Raw genomic sequence first — 24,443 nt, forward strand, 5'->3', positions numbered from 1 at the left:
AACCAATCCATCCTAAAGGAAATAAGTCCTGAATATTTACTGGAAGGACTGATGATGAAGTGAAGCTCCAATACTTTAGCCACCTGATGCGAAGAGCTGACTCATTGGAAAAGATCCTGATGCTGGGAAAGATTGAAGGCAGGAGGAGAAGGGGATGACAGAGGATACGGTGGTTGATGGCATCACCAGCTTGATGGACATGAGTTTGAGCAAGATTCGGGAGTTGGTGATGAACAGGAAAGTCTGGCATGCTGCAGTCGGTGGGGTCTCAAGGAGTTGGACATGATCAAGTGACTGAATTAAACTGAACTATGAACGATCAGACGCTGGGGGGAAAAGAGGTCCTGGCTTTCCTGTGAAAAGAAAGCCATTCATTAGTCAGAAACGATTTACCAAGAGCCTGCTGGCTCCATACTGGTGTTTGTGAATCGTAACTAATGAGACAGAGTAGACAGCCCTCATGGAGCCAATCTTCCAGTTGAAGATAAATAAATAACACTGTGAGATCATAGAAAATACATATATTGGTCTCTGCCCACAGTTCTTGGCAAAGAGCTCCTAAACCTTTATAATTTCTTAAGTGATAGGAACACTAGGAGCATCTTTTGTTCCACGAGGCAAGTCTGAATGGGCTGCTGGTTGGGTCACCAGAAAGACCAAGTCTGATTAGAAGCTTAGAGTTTTCAGCCCACTCCAATCTTCCAGAGAGGGAAGAGGGGCCGGAAATGAAGGGGCTAGAAATGGAGTTAATAACTTATCATGCCTAAGTGAAGAAGCCTCCATAAAATTCCAGTTGTAAGGGGTCCTCTGAGCTTCCAAGTTAGTAGGTAATGCAGTCCAATTCCATGGGTACAGAAGCTCCTGTGTACAAGACCCTCCCAGACTGTGCCCTATGAGTCTCTTCAACTGGCTGTTCATCTATATTCTTTTTTTTTTCCTTTGGTTTTATTGAAATAGAATTGACATACACCACTAAGTCCATGGGGTCTCAGAGTCAGACATGACTTAGCAAGTGAATAACAACTACTGTCTAAGTGTAAGGTGGATAGCATGATGATTTGACATACATACATCGCAAAAGACTACAAAAATAAGTTTAGTGAACTTCCATCATTTCATACAGATACAGAATTAAAGAAACAGAAAGGATATTTTTCCTTGTGACGAGAATTCAAGATTTACTCTCTTAACTGTCATACATAACACATAGCATTGTTCATTACACTTCTCATGCTGTACATTACACCCTTGGTACTTATTTATCTTGGTAATGGAAGTTTTTACATTTGACCATCTTCATCCAATTTCTTCTTTCCGTGCCTGTGGTTTTCCACTCTGAAAACCACAAATCTGATCTATGAAGTACAAAAACTACAATACTGTGTTAGTTCCTATTACAGAACATAGTGATTCTGTATTTCTATACATTTGAAAATGATCATCATGATAAGTCTAGTTATAAACTGTCACCATACAAAGATGTCATATAATTATTGCCTATATTATCCCCACATTTCACCCGCATGACTTATGGATTTTGCAACTAGAAGTTTATGCCTCTTAATCTCTGTCAGCTATTTCTCTCCTTCCCCTTCTCTGGATTCTTCGTCAGATCCTTCAATAAACTGGTAGACATAAATAAGCATGTCTCTGAGTTCTATGAGCTACTCTAGCAAATTAATTGAACCTGAGGAGAGGCTCCTGGGTAGCCTGGGGACCTACTACTTAGGTGTCTGAAGCGGGATGGGAGCAACCTCGTGAGACTAAGTGCTTAGTCTGTGGGATCTGACACTATATCAAAGCCTCCAGGGAGACTTTGTCAGAATTGAGCTAAATTGTAGGACACCCAGCTGGTGTCACAGAGAGTAGCTTGCCGTGGGGGAAAGCCCACACACTTGGTGACCAGAAGTGAAGCGTTCTCTCGAGTAGTAAAGGAGACACACAGGAGAGGAACAGTTGTCGGAGGGAAGGGCCACCGTTTTTCTTCATTCAGATGACAGCGGTGATGAGTGCTGTGAAGGAAAGACACACGGGAGAGAAACGAGGGGCTGCTTAAGGGAAGGCCCCCAAAGAGCCGCATCTAGACTAGAGCCTGCGAGGCAGGAATGGGCCAGACGGAGGAAAAGCACTCTAGCAGGACGGAACGGCAGGTGCAAAGCGGCGAACATTCTTGGAATGGAGAGAAGGCCCGAGTGGGTGGAGGGCGTGTGTCAGGGCAGCGGCCTGAGATGAGGGGAGAAGCCTGCAGACGCCAGATCCCGCTGGCCACTGAGGGCTGACTTTGCACATATCATCCAGCTTGCCTCTTCTTTTCCAAAGACCCATCTAGCTGGGTATGGAGAATGGCTTCACAGCATGTCTTTGTCCTTTTGGGCTGCTAATAGCAGAATATTATAGACTGGCTGCCTCGTAGGAAAAAAAACCAGAAATTTACTTCTCACAGCTCTGGAGGCTGAGAATTCCAGGATCAAGTTGCTAATTTAAAGTCTGGTGAGCGCCTGCCTCCTGTTCATAAATGGTTGTCTTTTCACTGTGAATTCACATCGCAGAAGTGACAAGGAAGCTCTCTTCAGTCTTATTTATTTATTAAATATTATATTTAATAACAAAATAACTTGTTTTTGTTGCTCATATGCATCTAGATACCTTGTCTTCTCTTGCCTTATAAAGCAACATAATGACATAATGTCTCTCTGTTCATTTTTGCAGACTTGAAATACTTTTTTTCTTTGGGTTTCCTTATTTTCACTCTTTGAAGTTTTTGCTACTGTATATCTACTGTAAATAATGTGCTCATGAGTAAATGCAAATTGATAAATTTTGTTTACATTTACATTTATTAAAACTTCTATTTACATATATCTCAGGACATTTTTATTTTAACAATTTCTTTTTTTTAATTGAAGTATGGTTAATTTATAATGTTTTATTAGTTTCAAGTGTACAGCAAAGTGATTCAGTTACAGATAAATACATAGTGTTTTTCAGAGTCTTTTCCGTTATAGGTTATTACTTGGTATTGAGTATAGTTCCCCGTGCTCTATGGTAGGTCCTCGCTGTTTACCTGTTTTAATGGTGTTTATATGCTGATTACAGGGTGTCTTTTAAAGGGGCACTAACCCCATTCACAAAGGCTCCACTGTCCCCCTCCCCCATCTCCCAAATACCGACAAATGAGGGGCTTGATTTCAGTGTAAATTTTGGAAGGACACAAACATTCAGTCCCTAGCAGAGGGACACCTACTTAATGGAAGGGAGCGGATACAAACATTCAGAAGACACCAGCCCTGTCCTCAAGGGAGCTCTGACTTCAGTGGAAAGAACACGGGTCAGGCAGCCCAGTAATTCTGAGTTCAAATCCCAGCTTCACCACTTTTCCATGCAATAATTCTGGGCAACTTCTCTAAGCTTGGTTTTCTCACAGGAAAATGGGGGGAAATAGTACTCACACTGTGGATTTGTTGGGCAAATTAGAGAAGTGGATATGGAATGTTTGGTGCTATACATAGCACTTGGTAGATGCTTGATAAAAGTTACATTATCACACATCCCTTTACCAAGTAGAGAAAAGACAGCTACATGCACAATTAATAAACACAAAACAAGGAGAAAGGAAAGCGGTACTAAAGGGACCAGGTCTCAACCACCTGTAAAAGAATGAAACTAGAACACTTTCTAACACCATACACAAAAATAAACTCAAAATGGATTAAAGATCTAAATGTAAGACCAGAAATTATCAAACTCCTAGAGGAGAACATAGGCAAAACACTCTCCGACATAAATCACAGCAGGATCCTCTATGACCCACATCCCAGAATTTCAGAAATAAAAGCAAAAATAAACAAATGGGACCTAATGAAACTTAAAAGCTTTTGCACAACAAAGGAAACTATAAGCAAGGTGAAAAGACAGCCCTGGGATTGGGAGAAAATAATAGCAAACGAAGCAACAGACAAAGGATTAATCTCAAAAATATACAAGCAACTCCTCCAGCTCAACTCCAGAAAAATAAATGACCCAATCCAAAAATGGGCCAAAGAACTCAACAGACATTTCTCCAAGGAAGACATACAGATGGCTAAAAAACACATGAAAAGATGCTCAACATCACTCATTATCAGAGAAATGCAAATCAAAACCACAATGAGGTACCATTATACGCCAGTCAGGATGGCTGCTATCCAAAAGTCTACAAGCAATAAATGCTGGAGAGGGTGTGGAGAAAAGGGAACCCTCTTACACTGTTGGTGGGAATGCAAATTAGTACAGCCACTATGGAAAACAGTGTGGAGATTTCTTAAAAAGCTGGAAATAGAACTGCCATATGACCCAGCAATCCCACTTCTGGGCATACACACCAAGGAAACCAGATCTGAAAGAGACACGTGCACCCCAATGTTCATTGCAGCACTGTTTATAATAGCCAGGACATGGAAGCAACCCAGATGCCCATCAGCAGACGAATGGATGAGGAAGCTGTGGTACATATACACCATGGAATATTACTCAGCCATTAAAAAGAATTCATTTGAATCAGTTCTAATGAGATGGATGAAACTGGAGCCCATTATACAGAGCGAAGTAAGCCAGAAAGATAAAGCCCATTACAGTATACTAACACATATATATGGACTTTAGAAAGATGGTAACGATAACCCTATATGCAAAACAGAAAAAGAGACTCAGATGTATAGAACAGACTTGTGGACTCTGGGAGAAGGCGAGGGTGGGATGTTTCAAGAGAACAGCATTGAAACATGTATATTATCTAGGGTGAAACAGATCACCAGCCCAGGTTGGGTACATGAGACAAGTGCTCGGGCCTAGTGCACTGGGAAGACCCAGAGGGATCAGGTGGAGAGGGAGGTGGGAGGGGGGACTGGGATGGGGAATACATGTAAATCCATGGCTAATTCATTTCAATGTATGACAAAAACTACTGTAATGATGTAAAGTAATTAGCCTCCAACTAATAAAAAAAAAAAGAAAGAAAGAAAAAAAAATTTAAAAAAAATAAAGGGACCAGGTCGTGGAGGCCTTGAATGCCAACCTGAAGCACGAAAACCTCTGTGAGCAGTGGAAGCCTGTGAGGGTTTCTGAGCAGGGGAGGATCAAGGACAGAGCTTCCTTTCCAGAGGAAGAGCATTTTTGGCTTCCAGAAAAGAGGAAGAAGGTGGGAGGAAGGAAGTCATGATTCCTTTCTTGCCACTGAGTTACAACTTCACTCAACCTCCTCCCCAATCCCGGAAGCTACATCCTGCAGCAGGCACCTGCCATGTTGCTTTAAGGCCTGCTTCCTTCCAGCTCATGGCCTATTCCACAGGGCCACATGTGCCTGGCCACCTGGTATTCGCAGGCTTAGCCCTGCTAATTATGAGCATCTTGCCGTGCCAGCCAATCAGACAGCAGCTGGGGGGAGAGGGAGCAGGCGTCTGTGTCCAGGCCTCCCGCCTTGTCCTGGAAAGAAGCCTAGCTCCTTCTCAGAGGCAGTTGAGGGGAGAGGCAGAAAAGGAGCAGGCCTCAGCTTCCTGGGTCTGGCTGTCTCTCCTGGGAACTTGGTATCTGGTAGAAGTACAGCCTGAAGCCCGATAAACACCAAAACTCACAAAAAGACCAGAGCCTAATTCAGGCTGACGGACTCAATGCTCCTTGAAAGTGCAGCCCTCCTCCCAAATAAACCTGCCACATGGAATTCTGAGGTCCACTGGCTCTAGCACTGATTTTCCACCGTCTGCAGCTCTCAAGTTTGCAGAGTGCACTCCTGAAAGAGGAATTTAGAAGGATAAAGTCCTTCTAAAGCGAAAACAGCAGATTTACCATCTTCTCTACACTGTCCACGCCACACCACAATCAGTGAGAATGCCAGTGTTCCCAGAAGCAGTGGAGCTCGGGGTGAAGATGTCTTTGGGGGTGGGGAGGGACAAAACTAGGCCCTGCCTGGAGGGTTGATTAATGCTGCCGGTGGAGACTGAGTTTCGAGTTAGGGAGATGGAGTTGCGTTCTTTCATCCTACAAACATTTCCTCGGGGCCTCTCTACACTAGTCTGTGCCGGATGCTGGGGGCATTTGAGACCCATTCCAGCTCCTTGGAAGCTCAGAGTCTGGCAAAGTCATCACATCCATAAGAAGGCAGTTACAGCCCAGAGTGATGGCTGCAGTAGGACACAGTGTTAGCCAGGGGAGGAAGTGATGATCTATCTGGGAGGCAGAGGTTCCTGAAGGAAGTGACATCAAGCTGGGCTTTGAAGGCTGAATAAGAGGTCACCGGCCGACAAGGTAGGGAAATAAATAGTTTATGCCAAGGCATGTTGGTAGGAAAAAACAGAATATGTTTTCTTCTCAAGATGACAGGTCGTTTCTCAGGTTGGGACGAGGAAAGTGGAGACAACTAGTGGGAGATGGGAACTTTCCAGGTGGCACTAGTGGTAAAGGCCCTGTCCGCTAACACAGGAGACGCAAGAAACACAGTTTCGGTCCCAGGGTCGGGAAGATCCCCTGGAGGGGAAATGGCAACCCACTCCAGTATTCTTGCGTAGAGAGTCCCACGGTCAGAGAAGCCTGGCAGGGAGAATCCACAGGGTCACAAAGAGCCAGACATGACTCAGCGACTGAACACACACAGTGGGAGATGAGGCAGGACACCAATTAGGGGTCAAAAAGAGGGTGAGCACTGGGAAGACCGAATGTAGGTCAAGGCAGAGTCAGGATTAAAATTCAGTTGGGGAGACTTTCCTGGTGGTCCAGTGGTTAGGAATCCTCCTTGCAAAGTGGGGAGCATGAGTTTGATCCCTGGTTGTAGAAGCAGGCGTCCCACATGCCGTGGGGCAAGTAGGCCCACACGCCACCGCTGAGCCTGCATGCCGCAGTGGAAGGTCCCACACGAGGCAACGAAGATTCTACATTCTGCAACTAAGACCCAATGCAGCCAAACAAATAAATATTTTTAAAAATTAGGTTTGGCATCTGGATGTAGGTTAAAAGGAGATACTTAGGGGTATCAGATCGGCTAGTAGCAAAATAACAAAAATAAGCATGCTTTACCCATATTGTCTGATTTAGAGCTCAGAACAAACCTACGTGGTCAGTCAATATTCTTATCGCATCATAGAGATGTGGAGATGGAGATATGGGGAGGTCAGGTAACTTGCTCAAAGTCATACACTTGGCAAGAGGTGGTTGCCAAGGGCTTGGGGAGGGGAAATGGGGAGTTAGTGTTTAAAGGGTACAGAATTTTAGTTTGGGAACATCAAAAAAGTCCTAGAAGTGTACATATGTCAATTGAGAGAGCTGTTAAAACAGACAGCTGGGTACCATGTTTAAAACAGACAGCTGGCGGCGGCTGCGGCAGAGCACAAGGGTCTCAGCTCGGTGCTCTGTGATGACCCAGGGGGTGGGATGGCAGTGGGGCGGGAGGGAGGCCAGGAGGGCGGGCATATACGCGTACATAGAGCTGATTCACGTTGTTGGACAGCAGAAACTAACACAACATTCTAAAGTAATTACCCTCCAATTTTAAAATTAAATTTTTTTAAGTTCTAGGGATGGATAGTGGTGATGGCTGCACACCAACGTGAATGTATTTAATGCCACAGAGCAGTATGATTACAAAGGGTTCAAATGGTAAATTTCATGTCATGTGTATTTCAGTACAATAGAAGAAAAAGAGGGTGGGCATGGAAGGATGCAGGCATTGTATCTCTGCTCCAGGCAGGTAGGGGGAAGGTGTGTCTCCTCCAGCCAGGCCTGCCGCAGCAGACAAGGGGAGCACACTCAGGGAGGCCGGCTCCACTGCAAAGGGTGTGACTGAGGACAGGTCTCATTGCCTTTCTGGGAAAACCGAGGAAGCAGGCTGATTCACAGGCTTCCTCTAGCGTCTGCCCGCCACTGTTCTGCCTTATTAGGAAGGCTTGGCTCATGCACACGATGAGGCAAAAGGCACCAAAAAGCCAAGCCTTCAAGCCACTGGACATTTCCATGTCCTTTGACTTGTAATTATGATTCAGAAGAAGGTGCCTTACACGAGTTACATCAATGAGGGTCCCACAAAATAAATGTCACCCACAAACTGGGTTACAGAGGAAAGTTTATTGAAGAGTCTATTTACAAAGTTGTGGGCAGGGCTTGGAGAGTCAAAGGAGAAGGGTGCAGTATAGGCAGGACTGTCACCACCCGTGGAGGGAACGCTGAGAGAGCCGGTAGGGGAAGGTGGCTTTGGATAAGGACAACCCAGCAGGAAGAAAGTTTGGGAAGTGAATGCCCATACCCCTCTCTCCTCCTGCCCTCAGTCTCTTGCCCCCTATTCACCCAGCCCAACACGAAGCCAAAGGACAGGGAACCCATCAGTGAAATCCATACCAGTCAGCCTCCAGGGCCAGAGAGGGGTGGTAAAACCTGGCAAGAAACTTAAGAGGCACAGAGCTAAAGGGAATCTGTACTGAAATCTCTAGGGGCCTGGCCAGGGCTGCTGAGAAGCATCCCTCTGATGACCTCCACCCACTTCCAAAAGCTGACCTTGGACCCAGGGTGGTAAGGAGCCCTGGGCTCTCACAGGCCTGGAAGGGAGCTGTGTGGTTTTTTGGACCTGCTTACTACTCACTATATGAGAACATTGGCCAGGAGCCTGAACCTCCTATCCTTGCACTGTGTGTACGCTCATTCAGACAGTCTGTTCAGTCAACATCTCCTGAAAATGACTCAGTGGAGCCAGGCCTGGGAGGCACTGGATAAAGAAATGTGGAGCAGCCCCAGGCACCTTCAGCTTCAACCTGTGAACCGTGCCTAGGGCTGCCCAGTGACAGGCTCTCTCCCTCAGCTCTGAGACTCCAGAGGTTGCTCTCATTTGCCTTCTCGGAGCCTAAGTGCTAAGTCTCTCAGTCCTGTCAGACTCTGCAATCCTGTGGACTGTAGCACCCCCAGGCTCCTCTGTTCATGGGCTTCTCCAGGCAAGAATACTGGAGTGGGTTGCCATTTCCTCCTCCAGGGGATCTTCCCGACTCAGGGATGGAACCCGAGTCCACTAGTACACCTGGGAAGCCCACCTCCCCTGTAATATGAGTCAACCACCTTCTTCCCCAACAGTCGGCCTGAGAATTCAAAGAGAAGTTATTTTTTACAAAACAGGAGGCACTGGGCCAGGCATGGAGTAAGTGCTCCAAATTCGGGAATCAGTGTCCTTGTTAACAGGCACCCACTGCGCCTCCCTCATTCACCACCCTCTTGCCCGGTTTTGCTGCTGTTACTGTCCTTATACCACACTTGTATGTTGGGGGTGTGGGGCTCTTTTCTGGCTCCTCCCTCAATACCCATGGCTTTGGGCTGAGTTGACAATTGCCAATATTTATAGTGCCACTGACATGCGCTTAATCCTGAAGACAGCCCCGCTTAGAAGGCAGCAGTACTAGGCCCATTTTATAGATGAAGAAATCGAGCCCAGAGAGGTTAAGCCCCTTGCCCAAGGTCACAGAGTCGAATAGCAGCAGAGTCCGGCCCTCAAATCAGGCGCCAGACCGCGGCTACCGCAAAGGTTGAGGGAGGGAACGAAGCCACCAGTCAATCATGATCGCAGGGCGGACGCGCGCCCGTCCCCTCCCCCGACCGCGGGGGCGCAGCGCCGGGACAAAGGCCCCGCGGCGGCCGGACGTCGGCCAGCCGGGTCCGCGCGGGGGGCGGGAGCGGGGGGCCGGGCCCTTTAAGCGGGGCGGGCCGGCGGCGGGCCGGGGGCGGGCCGGGGGCGGGCCGGGGGCGGGCGGCGGCGGCGGCTGTGGCCCGGCCGGAGGGCGCGCGGAGCGAAGGGCGGCGGCGGCGGCGGCAGCTCGCGCTCGGCCAGGGCTCACGATCACGCCCGGCCCCTGGTTCCCGGCCCGCGGCGGCGCGCCCCTGCATCCCCCGCGCCCGACCCCGGCCCCGCGGAGGAGCGGCCATGCCGCCGCGGCGCAGCATCGTGGAGGTGAAGGTGCTGGACGTGCAGAAGCGGCGGGTGCCCAACAAGCATTATGTGAGTGCCGCGCGGCCCCACGCCCCCTCGAGCCCGGGCCCCGTCGGGGGCGGCCGGGAGCCCCCCGGCTCGGAAAACTTCTGCCTCCTGCTCTTTCTCCCCCACCGCCCCTGCGCTCCCCCGCCGCCCTGCTGCTGCGCGGCCCGGGTCTCTCCCGGCTCCTCCCTCTCCCCCTCCCCCTCCTCCCTTTCGCTCTGTTCAGCTCCTCCACCCTGTCCTCGGGCATCGCCCCTCGTCGCCTCTTAGCGTGCCGTCTCCCCCTTTCTCTCTTGCTCTTGTCTACCCCCCCACCCCCAGTCCCTTCCTTCCCATCCGTGGAAAAGTCTGGCCCCAGCCGGTGTAGGGAACGAGGGCTGAGAGAGAGGCGCCTGTTCTCAGGCCGCCCGCCCTGTCCCTCCTTGTCCGGAGGCGCTCACACCCGCAGTGCCCAGCCACAGGTAGCCCCGCCGGGGATCGCCAGGTTGGCCCCGTCCTTCTGGAAGAGGCAGCCTGAAATCTCTGAGGATGGATCCTTTCAGTGCCTGCACCATGAAAACGTTTTTTTGTTTTGTTTTTTTTTTTTTTGGTCCCTTCTCTCCAATAACTTCTGTTTAAAAATGTATGAAAGTTTTTTCCTGGTATCTCCCTGACAAAATGAGAACTTGTTTAGAGCTGGCGAGGACTTGAGAAAATGGGCCAGTGGCCTCATTTTGCAGATGGGAAGGCTGAGACTCTGGGAGGCATTGGGTTCTGGAACAAGGCTGAGCTGGGTTTGGTTTTTCCCTGCTTCTGGAAGATGTGCCTGGGGTAGACGGTGACCCCCCCGCCCCAGATGGGAATGGGTTCCCTCACCAGCCTAGGAGCTCAATCTGTGGGTTCAGAGGGCCCTCGGAGGGCCTCAGAGGTTCTAGTTAGGGGGCTAGTGGGGCTGGGGGGTGTTGGGCCCCGGTGAGGCCCTGGGGAGGCCTCTCTGCAGGAGGGAAGGGGGCTGTGGTGTCTCTGGTGGTGAGAAGGGGGCAGTGGCAGCGCCTAGCTGCAGAGAAGTTAACCAGGAAGGGAAAAAAGAGCAAGAGGGAGGGAAAAAAAATCCTAACAAAGAAGTGTAGAACAATAAAGAGCAAGGGGCGTTGGCTGGCTAAATTCAGCTCCTTGATATCTCTGCAAGTCCTCTTTGGGTCTCTTTTCTTAAGAGGCTCCTTCTTTTAAGACAGATCTACATGCCCTCCACGGATAGTCTACACAATTCTGAAAGGAGATAGCCTAGAATCCACTCTGCACTCCCTATGAGAAAGGGTGTGCTGTGTGAGCCTGTATTGTTATTGGCTGGGCAGCCAGTTATTCAAGCCTTAGCCAGGCGGTGGGAAGCTATTTCCTGGACCTGTGGCATCTTTAAATAGAGTGAAGTTTCCCTTGATTCCAAAGCTAGGTTAAATTGTCTTTTTTTTAATTCCTTTTTTTTTTTTTTAACTGTTTCAAATGCTGCCAAGTCTTGGTTTCTTGTTTGAGCTTGTTGACTGTGTAACTGTGTTGCCTCTTTGGTATAAAGACAGTTTTTACCAATTTGGCAACAGGAGGAAGTCTGAAAGTCCCCATGCTGCCTTCCCCCAGATCCGTGAGCCTGGAACACCAGAATACATACAGCCACCAAGAACTGGGCATCATTGTCCACTCTCCTGTTCTCTCCTATCACATCAGGTGCAGGTTCTTAATTAAGCCGACTTGACGGATGAGAAAACTAAGGCTCAGAAAGGTGAGGGCCTATGCCTGAGGTCACAACCAGGGCCAGAGCAGGAATGTAAACCCAAGTCTATTCAGCACCTGGAAGTGTCTTCTACCAGGCCACACCATTTTGCAGATTTCATGCCCCATAGTTTCCCTAAGCAGATTCCCCTCAAACACTAGGAAATCTGCCATCATTTGTGATCACTCTGAGGCTTTTCATTCTCTGCTTAGATCCCTCCCTGCCAGTTTTTTGGAGGTTGTGCAGCTCTGAAGGTCATCTTTCTAAGCCTACAACCACTTTTTGGGGGCCCCTTCAGATAAATCTCTACATACTAACATGGATTTCGGGTTAAATCTTGGCATCACAACTTGCTAGCTGTGTGACCTTGGTTTCCTCATCTATGAAATGGGGGTAATGGTGCCCACTTCTTAGGGGAGAGACTTTATGACTGGCAAGGCTGACATTCCATAACTGCTAGCCACCCGCCTCCCTGCTCCATGGTATCCATGTCACTCTGGCTGGGAACGTGCCGACATCATGTGAGGAGGGTTTCACCGAGAATTTGTTTTTCTGCATGTGGGTTTAGTCACTCTTGCAATTCAAAAGGGCCCCCTCCCTCCCAGCCAGGCTTTTGGGTTCATCAGATGAAGAGGGGCAGCAGGTTGAACGGAAGCCTGAGTCATCCACGGGAACAGAGAAAATTAAGTGCCTTGATGGCAAGAAACCCACCAGAAACTGCCAGTGATCCCACTCATGTTCCCAGGTCATATACCTGCCTCCGTCCCTCTGGAAGAACTGGGGTGGAAGTAGCTGTTGGCTGAACCTGAACGTTTTCCCCACTAGTACCCTCTCATCTGAAGTTGGCCCAGCCTCTCTGGAGAGAGACCGTGGGCAGAGGAGTGGGATAGCTGTGGGCTCCGCCGCTTTGGGCTGTGTGACCTTGAGCTGGTTTACCTCTGTGCGCCTCTCTGAGGCCCACCATCTGTGTCTGCAAATTGTAGATACTGCTTTCCTCTAGAGCAGAGTTTCTGAACCTTTGCACTGTCGATATTTGGGGCCAGATCATTCTTTGTTGTTGGGGGCTGGTCTTGTGTATTGTAGGATGTTCAGCAGCATCTCTAATTTCTACCCCCTAGTTGCCCGTAGCATCCCCCTCCCTAATTATAACAATCAGAAATGTCCCCACACGTGTCCCCCAACCTTTAACCCCCTGCCCCAACCACTCCATGAGAATATACAAGTCAGTTACGGAGGGTTCCCCACCACCTGCTGCTCCCCATTTGCAGCTGCTTTGATCTCCACTGCTCATAGCTCCGTTGCCTGAAAGAGAAAAACTCATAGGTGCTGTAGATCTCCAACTGCACCTGAAGGTTAGGGCTGCCCGCCAGGACTAGGCTGCTTGTTCCACCTGAAATGGCATCTTCTCTATGATCAAGGTTGTATCTTTACCAGGCCTGGTCCCAGCCACCTTCACCTTGTGGGCAGAGACATCATCACTGGGCCCAAGGGCAGAGTCGTAGGCCACATTTGGAGAATTCAGGGACAGAAGTTCCCAGGGCCCCTGAGATCCCAGTGGGTGAGTAGGGATCATTGTTGATAATGGTATCAACAGTATTATCATTTGGAGAGGACTTCCCTGGAGCCACTGCCCTCTGGCTCTGGGCCTTTCTCTGCTGGCCTCTATCCAGGCTTTCTGAATGAATGAAAAGGGGGCTTTCACGTGACACCCTGGAGACCCTCCCAGCTAGGTTATCTTCCAGCTGGGGGGAGAAGGATGTGCTCCCTGTAGGTTTTGCAGGTTTTATTTGAATTGCCCCAGTCCCGGCACTGGAGAGGGATGTACAGAAGCCTTGGGGTTAGAAAAAAGTCTCTTGTTAGCAGGGTCCAGGAGACACTGGCTTGCTCTGTCTTGAGATCTTTAGGTGTTAAGAAGAACAAGATGCTAGGAATAGTTATAGAAGCAATAATCTTCACAGCTGAAATTTAATCTGTTGTTGTGAGCCAGGCAGTAGATGAGCTATCTGTGTACATATTTAGTCATCACAGTGGTCCTTTTAAATAAGTAGTTTTGCATTATACTAATACATAATTTTAAATATACAGATACATAGAATAAGTTAAATATCTCTCTCCCATCCAGCTGTCAGATCTTTACATTTTGCCGTATTCAAGTCATTTTTATTTTTTAAGAAATAAAATATTGTAGCTGCAAAGCCCCCTGCACTATCATCCCAACAAGCTCCCCTACAAAACAAAATTCAGTATCCTACATTTGGTGCTTGTCATTCCCATGCATGTTTTAAAAATAACCAACAGACATTTTTTTAATTCACTAGCTTTATTGAGGTATGATTTACATACCGTAAATTCAACCATTGTAAGTATACGGTTGGCTTATTTTTTAAAGAAATGTATAGAGCTGTGCAGCCATCATCTCAACCCAGCCTTATCACGTCTCCATCACCCCCAGAAAGATCCCTTGTGCCCTATGGCAATCACTCCCCTTGCCACCGAGGCCCCATGTACCTTTTAATGTTCTTACCTTTTCAACACTCCCCAGGATCTTACATGGAAAGTTTTGAAACTGTACAAAAACATACTTTTGAGATCTATGTTGGTATATGGAGCTCCAGTTCACTTCAACTGCTGCTTCGTATTCTATTTATGAATGTGTCTGTGCTGGTTCGTGCTCCTGGGGGAGACTCTCAGAATGCTAGCTTTCAGCGGCTTTGTGCACACAGCTCAGTTGGTCAGACCCCGGCTCAGACCTGGCTTCTGGGTCCTGGGCTTCGTGCATTTTCTCGTGTGCACTCCATGTCCCTGGGAGCCGTGTCTGCGCGTCACTCTGCTCTGCATCCTTGCTGCCACTCTGAATTGTCAGACTTTTTGTTGTTGTTTAGTTGCTGAGTCGTGTTCGACCTTTGTGACCCCGTGGACTGCAGCATGCCAGGGTTCTGTGTCCTTCACTATCCCCTGGAGTTTGCCCAGGTTCATGTCCATTGAGTCGGTGATGCTATCTAATCATCTTACCCTCTGCTGCCCGCTTTTCCTCCTGCCCTCAATCTTTCCCAACATCAGGATCTTTTTCAGTGAGTCAGCTTTTGGAATCAGGTGGCCAAAGTATTGGAGTTTCAGCTTCAGCATCATCAGTCCTTCCAATGAATATTCAGGGTTGATTTCCTTTAGGATTGACTGGTTTGATCTCCTTACCATCCAAGGGACTCTCAAGAGTCTTCTCCAGCACCATGATTCAAAAACATCAGTTTGGGGCTCAGCCTTTATAGTCCAACTCTCACATCCGCTACATCACTACTGGAAAAACCATAGCTTTGACTTTTTAGTGGGTACAGAAGAGTATCTCATGGCGGTGTTTGTTTGCGTTTCCCTGCTCGCTAGTAAAGTTAAGCATCTTTTCACACCTTTCTCAGCCTTTTGAGTTTCCTCTTCTGTGAATTAATTGCTTGTTTTATCTTTTGTCCCCTTTTTAGTATATTGAGTTATTGGTTTTCTATTAACTTATAGGATTTATTTATACACTTGGGATCCTGGTCTTTCAGATAGTTACATTAGTGTTCCTGTTTTCCCCTTGAGACCAGAGGTTCAGAGTGCTACAGGCACATACCTGAGGTCCCGCAGCAAAGCCTGGCAGGGTGGAGATTGACGTATATGCACTCAAGCAGCCCTGTGATTCCCACCCCTGAACCCAGTGACCTTGGGTGGATCATTTAAGCCTCTAGGCGTCAGCTTCTGCATCCTGGCCTTTCCTCATCTCATTGTCTGCCTAGCCTGGGTTGACGAAGCACAGGCTGCTGCCAGCCCTTAGTCATTCTCACCCCAGAAAAGCTCTGGGTTGATTGTGCCCCTGGAGTGACGGGTTGGCAGACCCTGTGCTCCTGGCTTTGAGACCTCCCTCCTCACTTGCCAGGCTGGAAGAGCTGAGGGTCTCTCCTCTGAGCAGCTGACTTTCGCAGGATGGATCATGCCCATATGAGGCATCATCAGCATTCTTGTTTCAGTCTATGGGAGGCCACTGGCTGGCAGGCTCAGTGGTCTGGAATGGACTGTGAATCTGCTGCCCAAATTAGGTACATTCTGTTTTCCAGCCTCCCCCGCCCCTCCCCCCAGACATCCTGGCACCCCATTTTGCAGAAACATGCAGGGCGGGCCAACAACTTGAGTGAAAAGAACTTGGGCGTCAGAGACAAACATTTCTGCCTTCAAATTCTGCATGGTCTCGGGTGACTGACTCAACCCCAAGCCTTAGTTTCTGTATCTGTAAAATGAGGACAGTGTCACCCCTCTAGGATGATTGTGTGCTTGTTTAGATAATGCATGCACTCGATCCGTTCTCCTTCCCTCCTGCTGAGGCATGAATGCCACCTCCTAGTGTCTTATGGATGCACCATTGCTTCATGAAGGAAGGACCTGGCTCTGAGCTCTCTTCACGAGCCCCTAACCTGGGTGACCTTGCACAGCGGCTCCCCGGGGGCCTGTAAAATAGGAGCAGTAATATTGCTTACCTCCAGGGACATGGTACTCCTCACATACTGCTGAGCCTGATGCCTCCTGTAGAAAAGGCACCCAATCATTGGCCATCACACCTAGTATTAGGTGTGAAAACTAATGTTAATGGTAGTAATTGCCATGACCCACCTCTCTGCCTGTCTCCTGCCTGCTGCCCTGGGGGCCTGCCAAGTGTTTTCTCTAGGCAAGGTGCTGCCCCAGGCAGGATGCTTGCTGCCCTGGGAGAGGCCCACGAGCAAGGCAGAGCCCACCTGCCTTCCGTGTAGGTGGGTTCTGCTCCCTGTCTGTGTCCACAGAGTTAGTACCCTCAGCAGACGTTAAGGCCCCTCGGGTAGGTTGGTTGGTTGGTTGGTTGGTTTCAATGGCCGTTGACCTTGTCAGCCATGCCGTGCCATCCTGTTCGCTCTGGTCCATGGTTGCAAGGAGCCAGGCCCCTCACCCCACCTGCCAGGTCATCCTCAGCCTGCCAGTCTTATACTCCAGACTCCTACACTTGTCTGACAATCCAAGGGGGTGAGACTATCATATCTTCATATTTACTTAAATGTCACTTTAGTTCAGACTTTGAATCAGTGCCATTCCTTGCTTCTGGTAAGCAAAGAAAGTGCACCAAATGGCTTGGGTTCAAATCCCAGCCCTGCCACCTGTGGACAGTGTGACTTCAGACAAATTACTTACCTTTTCTGCACCTCATCTCTGTTTCCTCATCTGTAAAGTGGGAATAATAATGGTAGCTCCAATTTCATTGGGCTGATGTGAGGACTAAATGGTCCTGGCACACAGTAAGGGCTTAATAGCTATGAGCTATATTAGGAATGTACAAATTTAGTATCATTTATAATAGTAAAAGTTGGAAACCACTTAAACACATATCAGTAGAGAATAAGATAAAATACACCATGACCACGACTGCAAAGAGCTAGAATACCATCAAGATGGCAAGAATGTGTTCCATCTTCTGTCACGGGAATGTAAAATAGTAAAAGCAGGTGGCAAAACCACGTGCTCAGACTGACTCCCACCTGGTTACAAATGAAAGCTGAAAATATGTGTCGGTGAAAGCACAGAAGTGTAGCTGATGAAATATATGTCACTTTCTTTTTGCTCATCTGTGCATTTCTGTTTTCCAAATGTTCTGCAGAGAACCCATATTCCTATTTTTAGTTAAAAATTAAAAAACAGCAAATGCTCCTTTTAAAAGAGCAGCAGTGCCAGGCCACAGCGGCTCCAGCCAGGTTCCCGCACCCCCGCCCCGCTGTCCTGTCCTGAAGCCGCAGAATCTCCAGCTCCTCTGAGAGCCTGTACTCTCCAGACAGACTCTAGCCTCCAAGACTCTCCCCAACTCGTGCCGCAGAGTCGGGGCTCTGCATGTGGCTTTCCAGTCCTTGAGCCCAAGAAGTGGCAAGAGATGAGTTCACAGTTCCAAGAGGGAAGAAAGTCCAGAGCAGATGCTTTTGTGGGTGAAATGCTCCTTGCTCGGGGGCCAGGCTCTCTCCCTACCGAAGGGCCTGGGGTCTCCCACCAGTCGGCCAGTTGGGGGGACCTGGTGCACCTCCTCAGGGCCTCTTATATCCGTAGCGCTTATATCAGAATGGGTTGGAAAGACTTACAGGCTGGAGTTCTAGGGTCTGCATTATAACGTCATAGGGGCACCAGGAAGGTCATTCAGGTTTAGAGGTGTGCACACCCACACCCCGCTCCCCTGGACGGATCGTCCATTGGCTTGTCACCCAACTGGAGGTGCACAAGTCTCAACACACAGCAGACTCATCACACCACCAAAAAGACCTAGCGGACTATTCCATGCATGGACACTCATATCCTGTTGCAAGTCGTGCATGCTTTTTTCCTTGAAGAGAGAGCTCTGGGAAGGCGAAAGGTCTTCCTTAGTGGTGTGACTCAGTTTTCTCCTTCCCCTGGGAGGCCGGGGTCAGCTGCAGGTCACTGCCGCTACGAGACAGGCGGCTGCCAGCTGAGCCTCTGTCAGCCTGGTGGGTGCCCATCGTGAGGCGTGAGCGCCTGGCCCCGGCGAGGAGGCCTCTTCAGGAGGCCGTGTGGTCAAAAGGGCGCGCGTGGCGTCTGCGCCAAGACTGGGCTCGGGGCTGGTTCTGTTCACTCACCCTGGGACCTGAGCCTTCTCCTCTGGGAAATGGGCGGCTTTGGTGGGGAAGTGAAATGAGCTTTTGTGCAGAGTGCCTAAGGGTGCTGCTGGGGCGGCTGTTCCTTGGTGCTTCCTGGCCCGGGGTCGTGCCCAGAAACCGGGGCCCTGGGGCCCCTCTCACAGAGCCCTTGTCAGTGGGGTCACCCAGACCAGGGTGGAGCTGGCATCCCTGCCCTCTGCTGCTTCGTGGGGGCTGGCTGATGGGGAGACGGGAGGCCTGGGGTCTCCCACCAGTCAGCCTGGGGGGGGGGGGGCGTTGGTGCAGCTCCCCAGGGACTCCACCGAGAGCCCGCAGGCCCGAGCTTTGCAGGAAGCATCCTCCTTTTGCCCCATTTTCCAAACTACAGGTGTTCCCTCCCTATCTTTACTGGCCCAGGTGCAGACCTGCAGACAGGAGATGAACCCAAGCCTGGGACCTTTTTCTTGTAGCGAAGGGACAGGGGCCTAGAGGTGCATCTGCTGTGTGTGTGTGTGTGTGTGCTTAGCGGGTGGGGAGGCTGAGCTCTCCTGCCAGCTTTTGCAGGCCTCACTCCGGCTGTCCCAGAGCTTAGGGCTGCCAAATTTACCAAAGAAAACACAGGATGCCCGGGGAAATTTGAAGTTCAGATAAAAATGCAATATTTGGGACATACTTATACTAAAAAGTCATTCATTTATTTGAAATTCAGATTTCCCTGGGCATCTTCTGCTTGATCTGGCGAGACTGCTAAAACTACCACTTTCAGTAAGACAACTCAAGAAATGTTCATACTTTGTGATACTGACAGTTCTTAAGAAGTCACTGAACACAGGTAAACCCCTTCAGGGTCCAGGCACTTTTGAGCAGGGAGATGATACCCAGATGTGCAAAGCGGGGATCCAGACCTCAAGGAGGTGAGTGCCCTGAGAGAGAGAGATGGCATTTTAGGACCAGTCTGGCACTGGGGAATGAGCAGGGGCCTGTGCCCTTGGGCTCCGGGATGCTGGGCTTGAAGGCAGCACAGCACCCAAGGCCGCTCACACGACGCAGGAGTGACGCTGCCGAGTGGAGAAGGGTAAGGGGCTTCGGGCAGAGAGCAGGACCAGGAAGCTGCAGCCCTGGCATCTGACGTGTCTGAGAAAAGCAGGAGAGGCTGGAGTGATGGAGCTGGAGCTTGATGGGTGGCTGGGGTCCCCGAGGGCCTGGGGGCTTCTGACTGAGCCAAAAACCACAAAAGAATAAGAGCAAAGGGGACTCCCTGACAGTCCAATGGTTACGGCTCCACCCTATTGCTGCCGGGGGCCTGAGTTCAATCCCTGGTTGGGGAACTAAATTCCCACAAGCCACGTGGCACAGCCCAAATAAATTAACATAGACTCTACCTTCAAGAAGGCCATGCCCCCTCCTCTCACTGCCCCCTCCCCCCAGCACACACACAGCCAGTGCTCAGAATCAGAGATGTCCCAAATGAAAGCTGCTGGAGAAGTCAGGAGGGGCCGGGACTCAGGGACACTCCCCCGGCCTGATGGGTGGGGACGCTCGTTTCACAGGAGGATGGAAGGGGCAGACACAGAACACACCCGGGAGGCTAGGCTGTCCACAGGCGGACTGTGCAGACAGTAAAGGTGCAGTTAGAGGAGGAGGGAGGGGTGGGAAACATTAGAGGGGCCTGTGAAAGCCAGCAGCAGACATGACAGAGGTTTGATCCTTGGGTCGGGAACGTCCTCTGGAGACGGCAGTGCAACCCACTCCAGTATTCTTGCCTGGAGAATCCCCTGGACAGAGGAGCCTGGCAGGCTACAGTCCATGGGGTCACAAGTTGGACATGACTTAGCCACTAAACCACTACCACCACCACCATGAATTCTGAAATTTGGGAGGGATTAAACAACTCTGGATTTGTTTGGTTCTCAAGACTTAATGATCATTTATTGTTATTACCATTGAACAGCTTTCATTTACTCGAGTGCTTATTATATGCTTAAAAGCTTTTCATGCTTTATGTCATAGAATCTGAGCAGCAGTTCTGTGACTTAAGGAGTATTACTCAGGATTCTTGGGTAGCAAGTGACAGAAATGAACCTAGCTAACTTAAGCCAGAGGAAATATATTGGATAAATGGCTCTGGCAGAACTGGCTTAGCCCGCAGTCACAGAAAGGACCTGGCCAGCTGGAGCCATCCAGGGAGTTGAAACTGCCAGCGGGCATCGGAGCATCAGCAGGAGCAGGCACCTGCTCCACCCCTCAGCCCTGTGGCCCCTCCTGAATCCAGCTCCAGGCAGAGAGAAACTGATTGGCTGAGCCGGATCGCCTGACCCTCCTTTGGTTAGGCAAGGGCGAGGAACTGTGATAGACAGTCCCAGTGAAATCGCCAGTAGTTGTTATAGGGGACTTGGGGTGCTGTGTCACTGGAAGAAGTGGGACATGGTTCCTGAATAGGCGGAAACAATAGATGTCTGCTGCACAGGCACTGTCACTAGCCCATTTCACAAATATGGGAACTGAGACTTAGATGAAGTCCTTTGCCCAGAGTCACACTTGGCTCTGCTGCCTGTCACTGAATGTAAAGAATGGAACCGTCAACTCGCCACCACCTCCACCCCTCAGATTTGCCTTTAAAGTACCTAAGGATAGGATTTTCTGTTCTGCTTAATTAGGCAGAATTGCAGGGACCCCCTTGCCTGCTCCACTGACAAAGAAAGCCAGAAACCCACACGGTGGCGTCACCGTTTCCTCCTTCCCGGCCAGGGTGTGAATCAGCAGCCGGTGGCGTTGGGCCATCCTTGGCTGCCAGTCAGTTGCACAGATGTGGTTTATTGTCTGCCCTGGGCCAGGCCTGGCCCCACGCCAAAGAGAGGCTGCAATGACCAGGCAGCCTTTGTCCTCACCGAGGTCACCATCTGTTTAGAATGTGTCACTACGGTGTAAGGGCTGTGGTGGGGCCTGCTGTAGGGCCGTGGGGACAGGGCAAGGGTCTGAAGCCTGGCTTGCCCATGCCCTGCTAGGACAGAGAGGTGGCATTCTGAGCTGGGGTCCACAGAAGATGGGTGTTCCAAGACAAGGAGAGCCAACTAGCAGAGTTCTTAATATGGGTAGAATTTGGAGCGTCCTTGAATTTTGAAGTGGGAGGAGTACATCTTTATCATCAATAACCTCCAATAGCAATTTAGCATTGCCTTCCTTTATGAAGACAGCGACCCTTGGATATTTACTAATGCCTGTGACTTTGTCACAGGTGGAAATTCACAGGTATTTTCACCTCACTTTACAGTTGTTGCATGGATCCCAGTAGATCATTTACACTTAACCACTGCTTCAGAATCACGATGCTCTTTGACCTACTGCTGGATTTTGTTACTTATTGCATTAATAAAGCGTGTGTCTATTCATTATCTTTTGAAACATTTTTATTCAGTATTAGTTTCATTTGGATGTTACATCTTTATTCATTTTTAAATGTTAGCTCATATCTTTATTAGCCAATATACAATTACTTGTCTTCTGGTTTGTTGAAACAATAGGTCAGACAACATTTGCCACAGTAATGTCTGTCGAAGTGACTGGCCATAAAAACTCCAGCACCACATTCATCTGAGGGACACTCCCGGCGAAGGCGACTGATTTTGCCATTCTCATCCACCTTATAGTATTTCAGAACAGCCAATTTAACCTTCTTTCTCTTATGCTTGTTCTTCTTGGGGGTGGTGTAAGACTTCTTCTTCCTTTTCTTAGCACCACCACGAATTCTCAACACTAGATGAAGAGTGGACTCCTTTTGAATGTTGTAGTCAGACAAGGTACATCCATCTTCCAGTTGCTTGCCAGCAAAGATCAGTCTTTGCTGGTCAGGAGGAATTCCTTCCTTATCCTGGATCTTGGCCTTTACATTTTCTGTTGTATCCGAGGGTTCGACCTCGAGAGTAATGGTCTTCCCCGTCAGGGTCTTCACGAAAATCTGCATCTTGGTGGCGGTTCCACTGCAGATGGCGGATCCAAAAGGAAGGCCCCACGCTGGTCCACGAGCTTTCCGGGCGCTCCTCCTAAGTTATTTTGAGAAGGGGACCATGGATACCATCAGATTGCCAAGGGGCCCCATGGCAGGTATACTCAAAAAGATGAAAGACTTCTGGGTAGAAGTTTCAGAGTTTGGGCTTGGAAGTCAGGCGTCAGTTTGACCTGGCCCTGCTAGTGACTGGCTGAGTGTATGACCTTCGTAAGTGACTTGACTTCTTCGTGCCTCAGGTTTTTCATCTGTAAAATGAGGTACCACAGTACCTACTGTGGGTAATTTCCTGTAAAGGGTTTAGAGCAGTGCCTCGGACATAAAACACTGAATACCTGTTAGTATTATATTTATCATCATCATCATTCCCTGACGAATGATGTGCATTTTTAATAAGCAGCCTTGGACGATGTGACATGGGTGGTCTAGAATGCCCACACCTTGTGAAACATTCTCTAAATGGACGCCCCCCCCCCCGCCAAGACTTAAAAGCAATATTCCCTGAAGATTTATGTATTCGGATATTTAGCAGTGTGGTGATTAAAATGATATTGAAAATAATATCAGTGCTTATCAGAGGCATGATTAAATAAATGGACTACTGAAGATCCTTCAAAAATTTTTCTCAAAGAATTTTTAATGAAATAGGGACTCACTCACCATGTAACACAAGTGAAAAAGGTCATATATACAATGTGATTTTAATTTCATAAACTAATGTATAGAAAAAGGATCTGGGAAGAAATATGCCCAAAGCTTCATCTCTGGTGGTAGAAACGTGCATGCTTGTTAAGACTTCAGACTCTGCCATCAGACTTCATTACCAGCTGGATGGAACAGGTTACTTCACATACTGGATCTTACTTTCCACCACTGCTGAGTGGAAACAGTAATACAGTGTAGCCTCGTAGGAAACACATTGGAGACCATTGGTGGTTGTGAGCAATTACATTGTTTTACATTGGGCTTCCCTGGTGGCTCAGAGGTTAAAGCATCTGTCTGCAATGCGGGAGACCCAGGTTTGATCCCTGGGTTGGGACGATTCCCTGGAGAAGGAAATGGCAACCCACTCCAGTACTCTTGCCTGGAGAATCCCATGGATGGAGGAGCCTGGTGGGCTACAGTCCATGGGGTCGCAAAGAGTCGGACACGACTGAGTGACTTCACTCACTCACTCACATTGTATTATATTTTTATGTATTATCCCAGGTTTATCTAGAGGGTAGGACCACAGAATCAGGAAAGCATCCTGAAGGGAAGAGAAGGCGGGACCGTGCTTCCCCTGCTCTTTTTTTCTGCCTCATAGACTTGTATATGAAGCCCCAGAAGCTGGTGGGGAAGTCCACATAGGGGCTCACATCAAGGCTAGGAGGAATGGTCTGCTGGGCCAGGAGGCCGGCAGGGCACAGGTACAGGACTGGCCACGGAACCCACAGAGCCTGACCTTTGGAGCCACATGCAGGTTCCTGCAGGAAGAGGGGCTCCTTGGATGGGCAGTTTGGTCCCCACTTACGCAGCGCCCCCTCCTCTATCTGGTGTGAGAATCCCTCATCCTCTTCTGATACCCCTGCCAGATGGCTGTCCGCAGGCTGTGAGGGCTCAGTCCCTCTGCACGCTCACCTATTCCTTTTCTCCCTCGTGCCCTAAGGCCCCGTGGGATAGGAGGTGAAGACACTTTCTTGGAGGGGCAGATGTTTGGGGAGTATCCTGGAGCGCCTTAGGTGGCCTGTGTCTGCCTGTCACCCAGCCAGGGCCTTCAGCTGCGGTGCTTCCTCGTGGACCAAGCCTGTCCCGTTGCTCACACACTGGGTCTGCTGCTCTTAACTTGTCTCCTCTCCGCTAGGCCCTGAGTCCCTCGCAGTCCAGGACCTGACCCAGAACAAATTGGTTCTCGTTCTTTCAGTGAACCCTCTTAGTCCCATGATTCTAGGGTGATGGCCCCTGATGGCATTCTTCAACTGAGACAGAGTCAGATGCTTCGTGTTGACCGACTCCTGCCACCAGACCGAGGCAGCCAGGCCTGGGTGTAAATCCTGTCTTTGTTACTTTCTACCTGTGCAGTTTAGGGTTTGTTACTTAACCTTTCAGAACCTCAGT

The 24,443-nt window shown here is 49.3% G+C and overlaps 2 protein-coding genes across 4 annotated transcripts in view; one reads left to right on the top strand and one right to left on the bottom strand.

The window, feature by feature from the left end:
* The first annotated feature begins 9,744 nt into the window (after nucleotides 1-9,744).
* SH3PXD2B (SH3 and PX domains 2B) overlaps nucleotides 9,745-24,443 on the top strand; it is a 121,838-nt gene continuing 107,139 nt past the window's right edge. For all 3 annotated transcript variants that reach the window (XM_070476834.1, XM_070476832.1, XM_070476833.1), the window contains exon 1: nucleotides 9,745-9,997. In XM_070476834.1, coding sequence (XP_070332935.1) covers nucleotides 9,923-9,997 — 75 coding nt within the window. In that variant the 5' untranslated portion in view covers nucleotides 9,745-9,922. The remainder of the gene's footprint in view (nucleotides 9,998-24,443) is intronic.
* Nucleotides 21,801-22,334, bottom strand: LOC110122709 (ubiquitin-ribosomal protein eS31 fusion protein-like). Its single transcript, XM_070476405.1, has one exon. It carries the CDS (start codon nucleotides 22,302-22,304, stop codon nucleotides 21,834-21,836), a length of 471 nt encoding a protein of 156 aa, XP_070332506.1. The 5' UTR covers nucleotides 22,305-22,334; the 3' UTR covers nucleotides 21,801-21,833.

Source organism: Odocoileus virginianus, chromosome 14, assembly GCF_023699985.2.
Source record: "Odocoileus virginianus isolate 20LAN1187 ecotype Illinois chromosome 14, Ovbor_1.2, whole genome shotgun sequence".
NCBI classification, from domain to species: Eukaryota; Metazoa; Chordata; class Mammalia; order Artiodactyla; family Cervidae; genus Odocoileus; species Odocoileus virginianus.

Bases quoted from the DNA above. Each gene is read 5' to 3' on its own strand.
- LOC110122709 (XM_070476405.1), bottom strand. From the start codon at position 22,304: ATGCAGATTTTCGTGAAGACCCTGACGGGGAAGACCATTACTCTCGAG.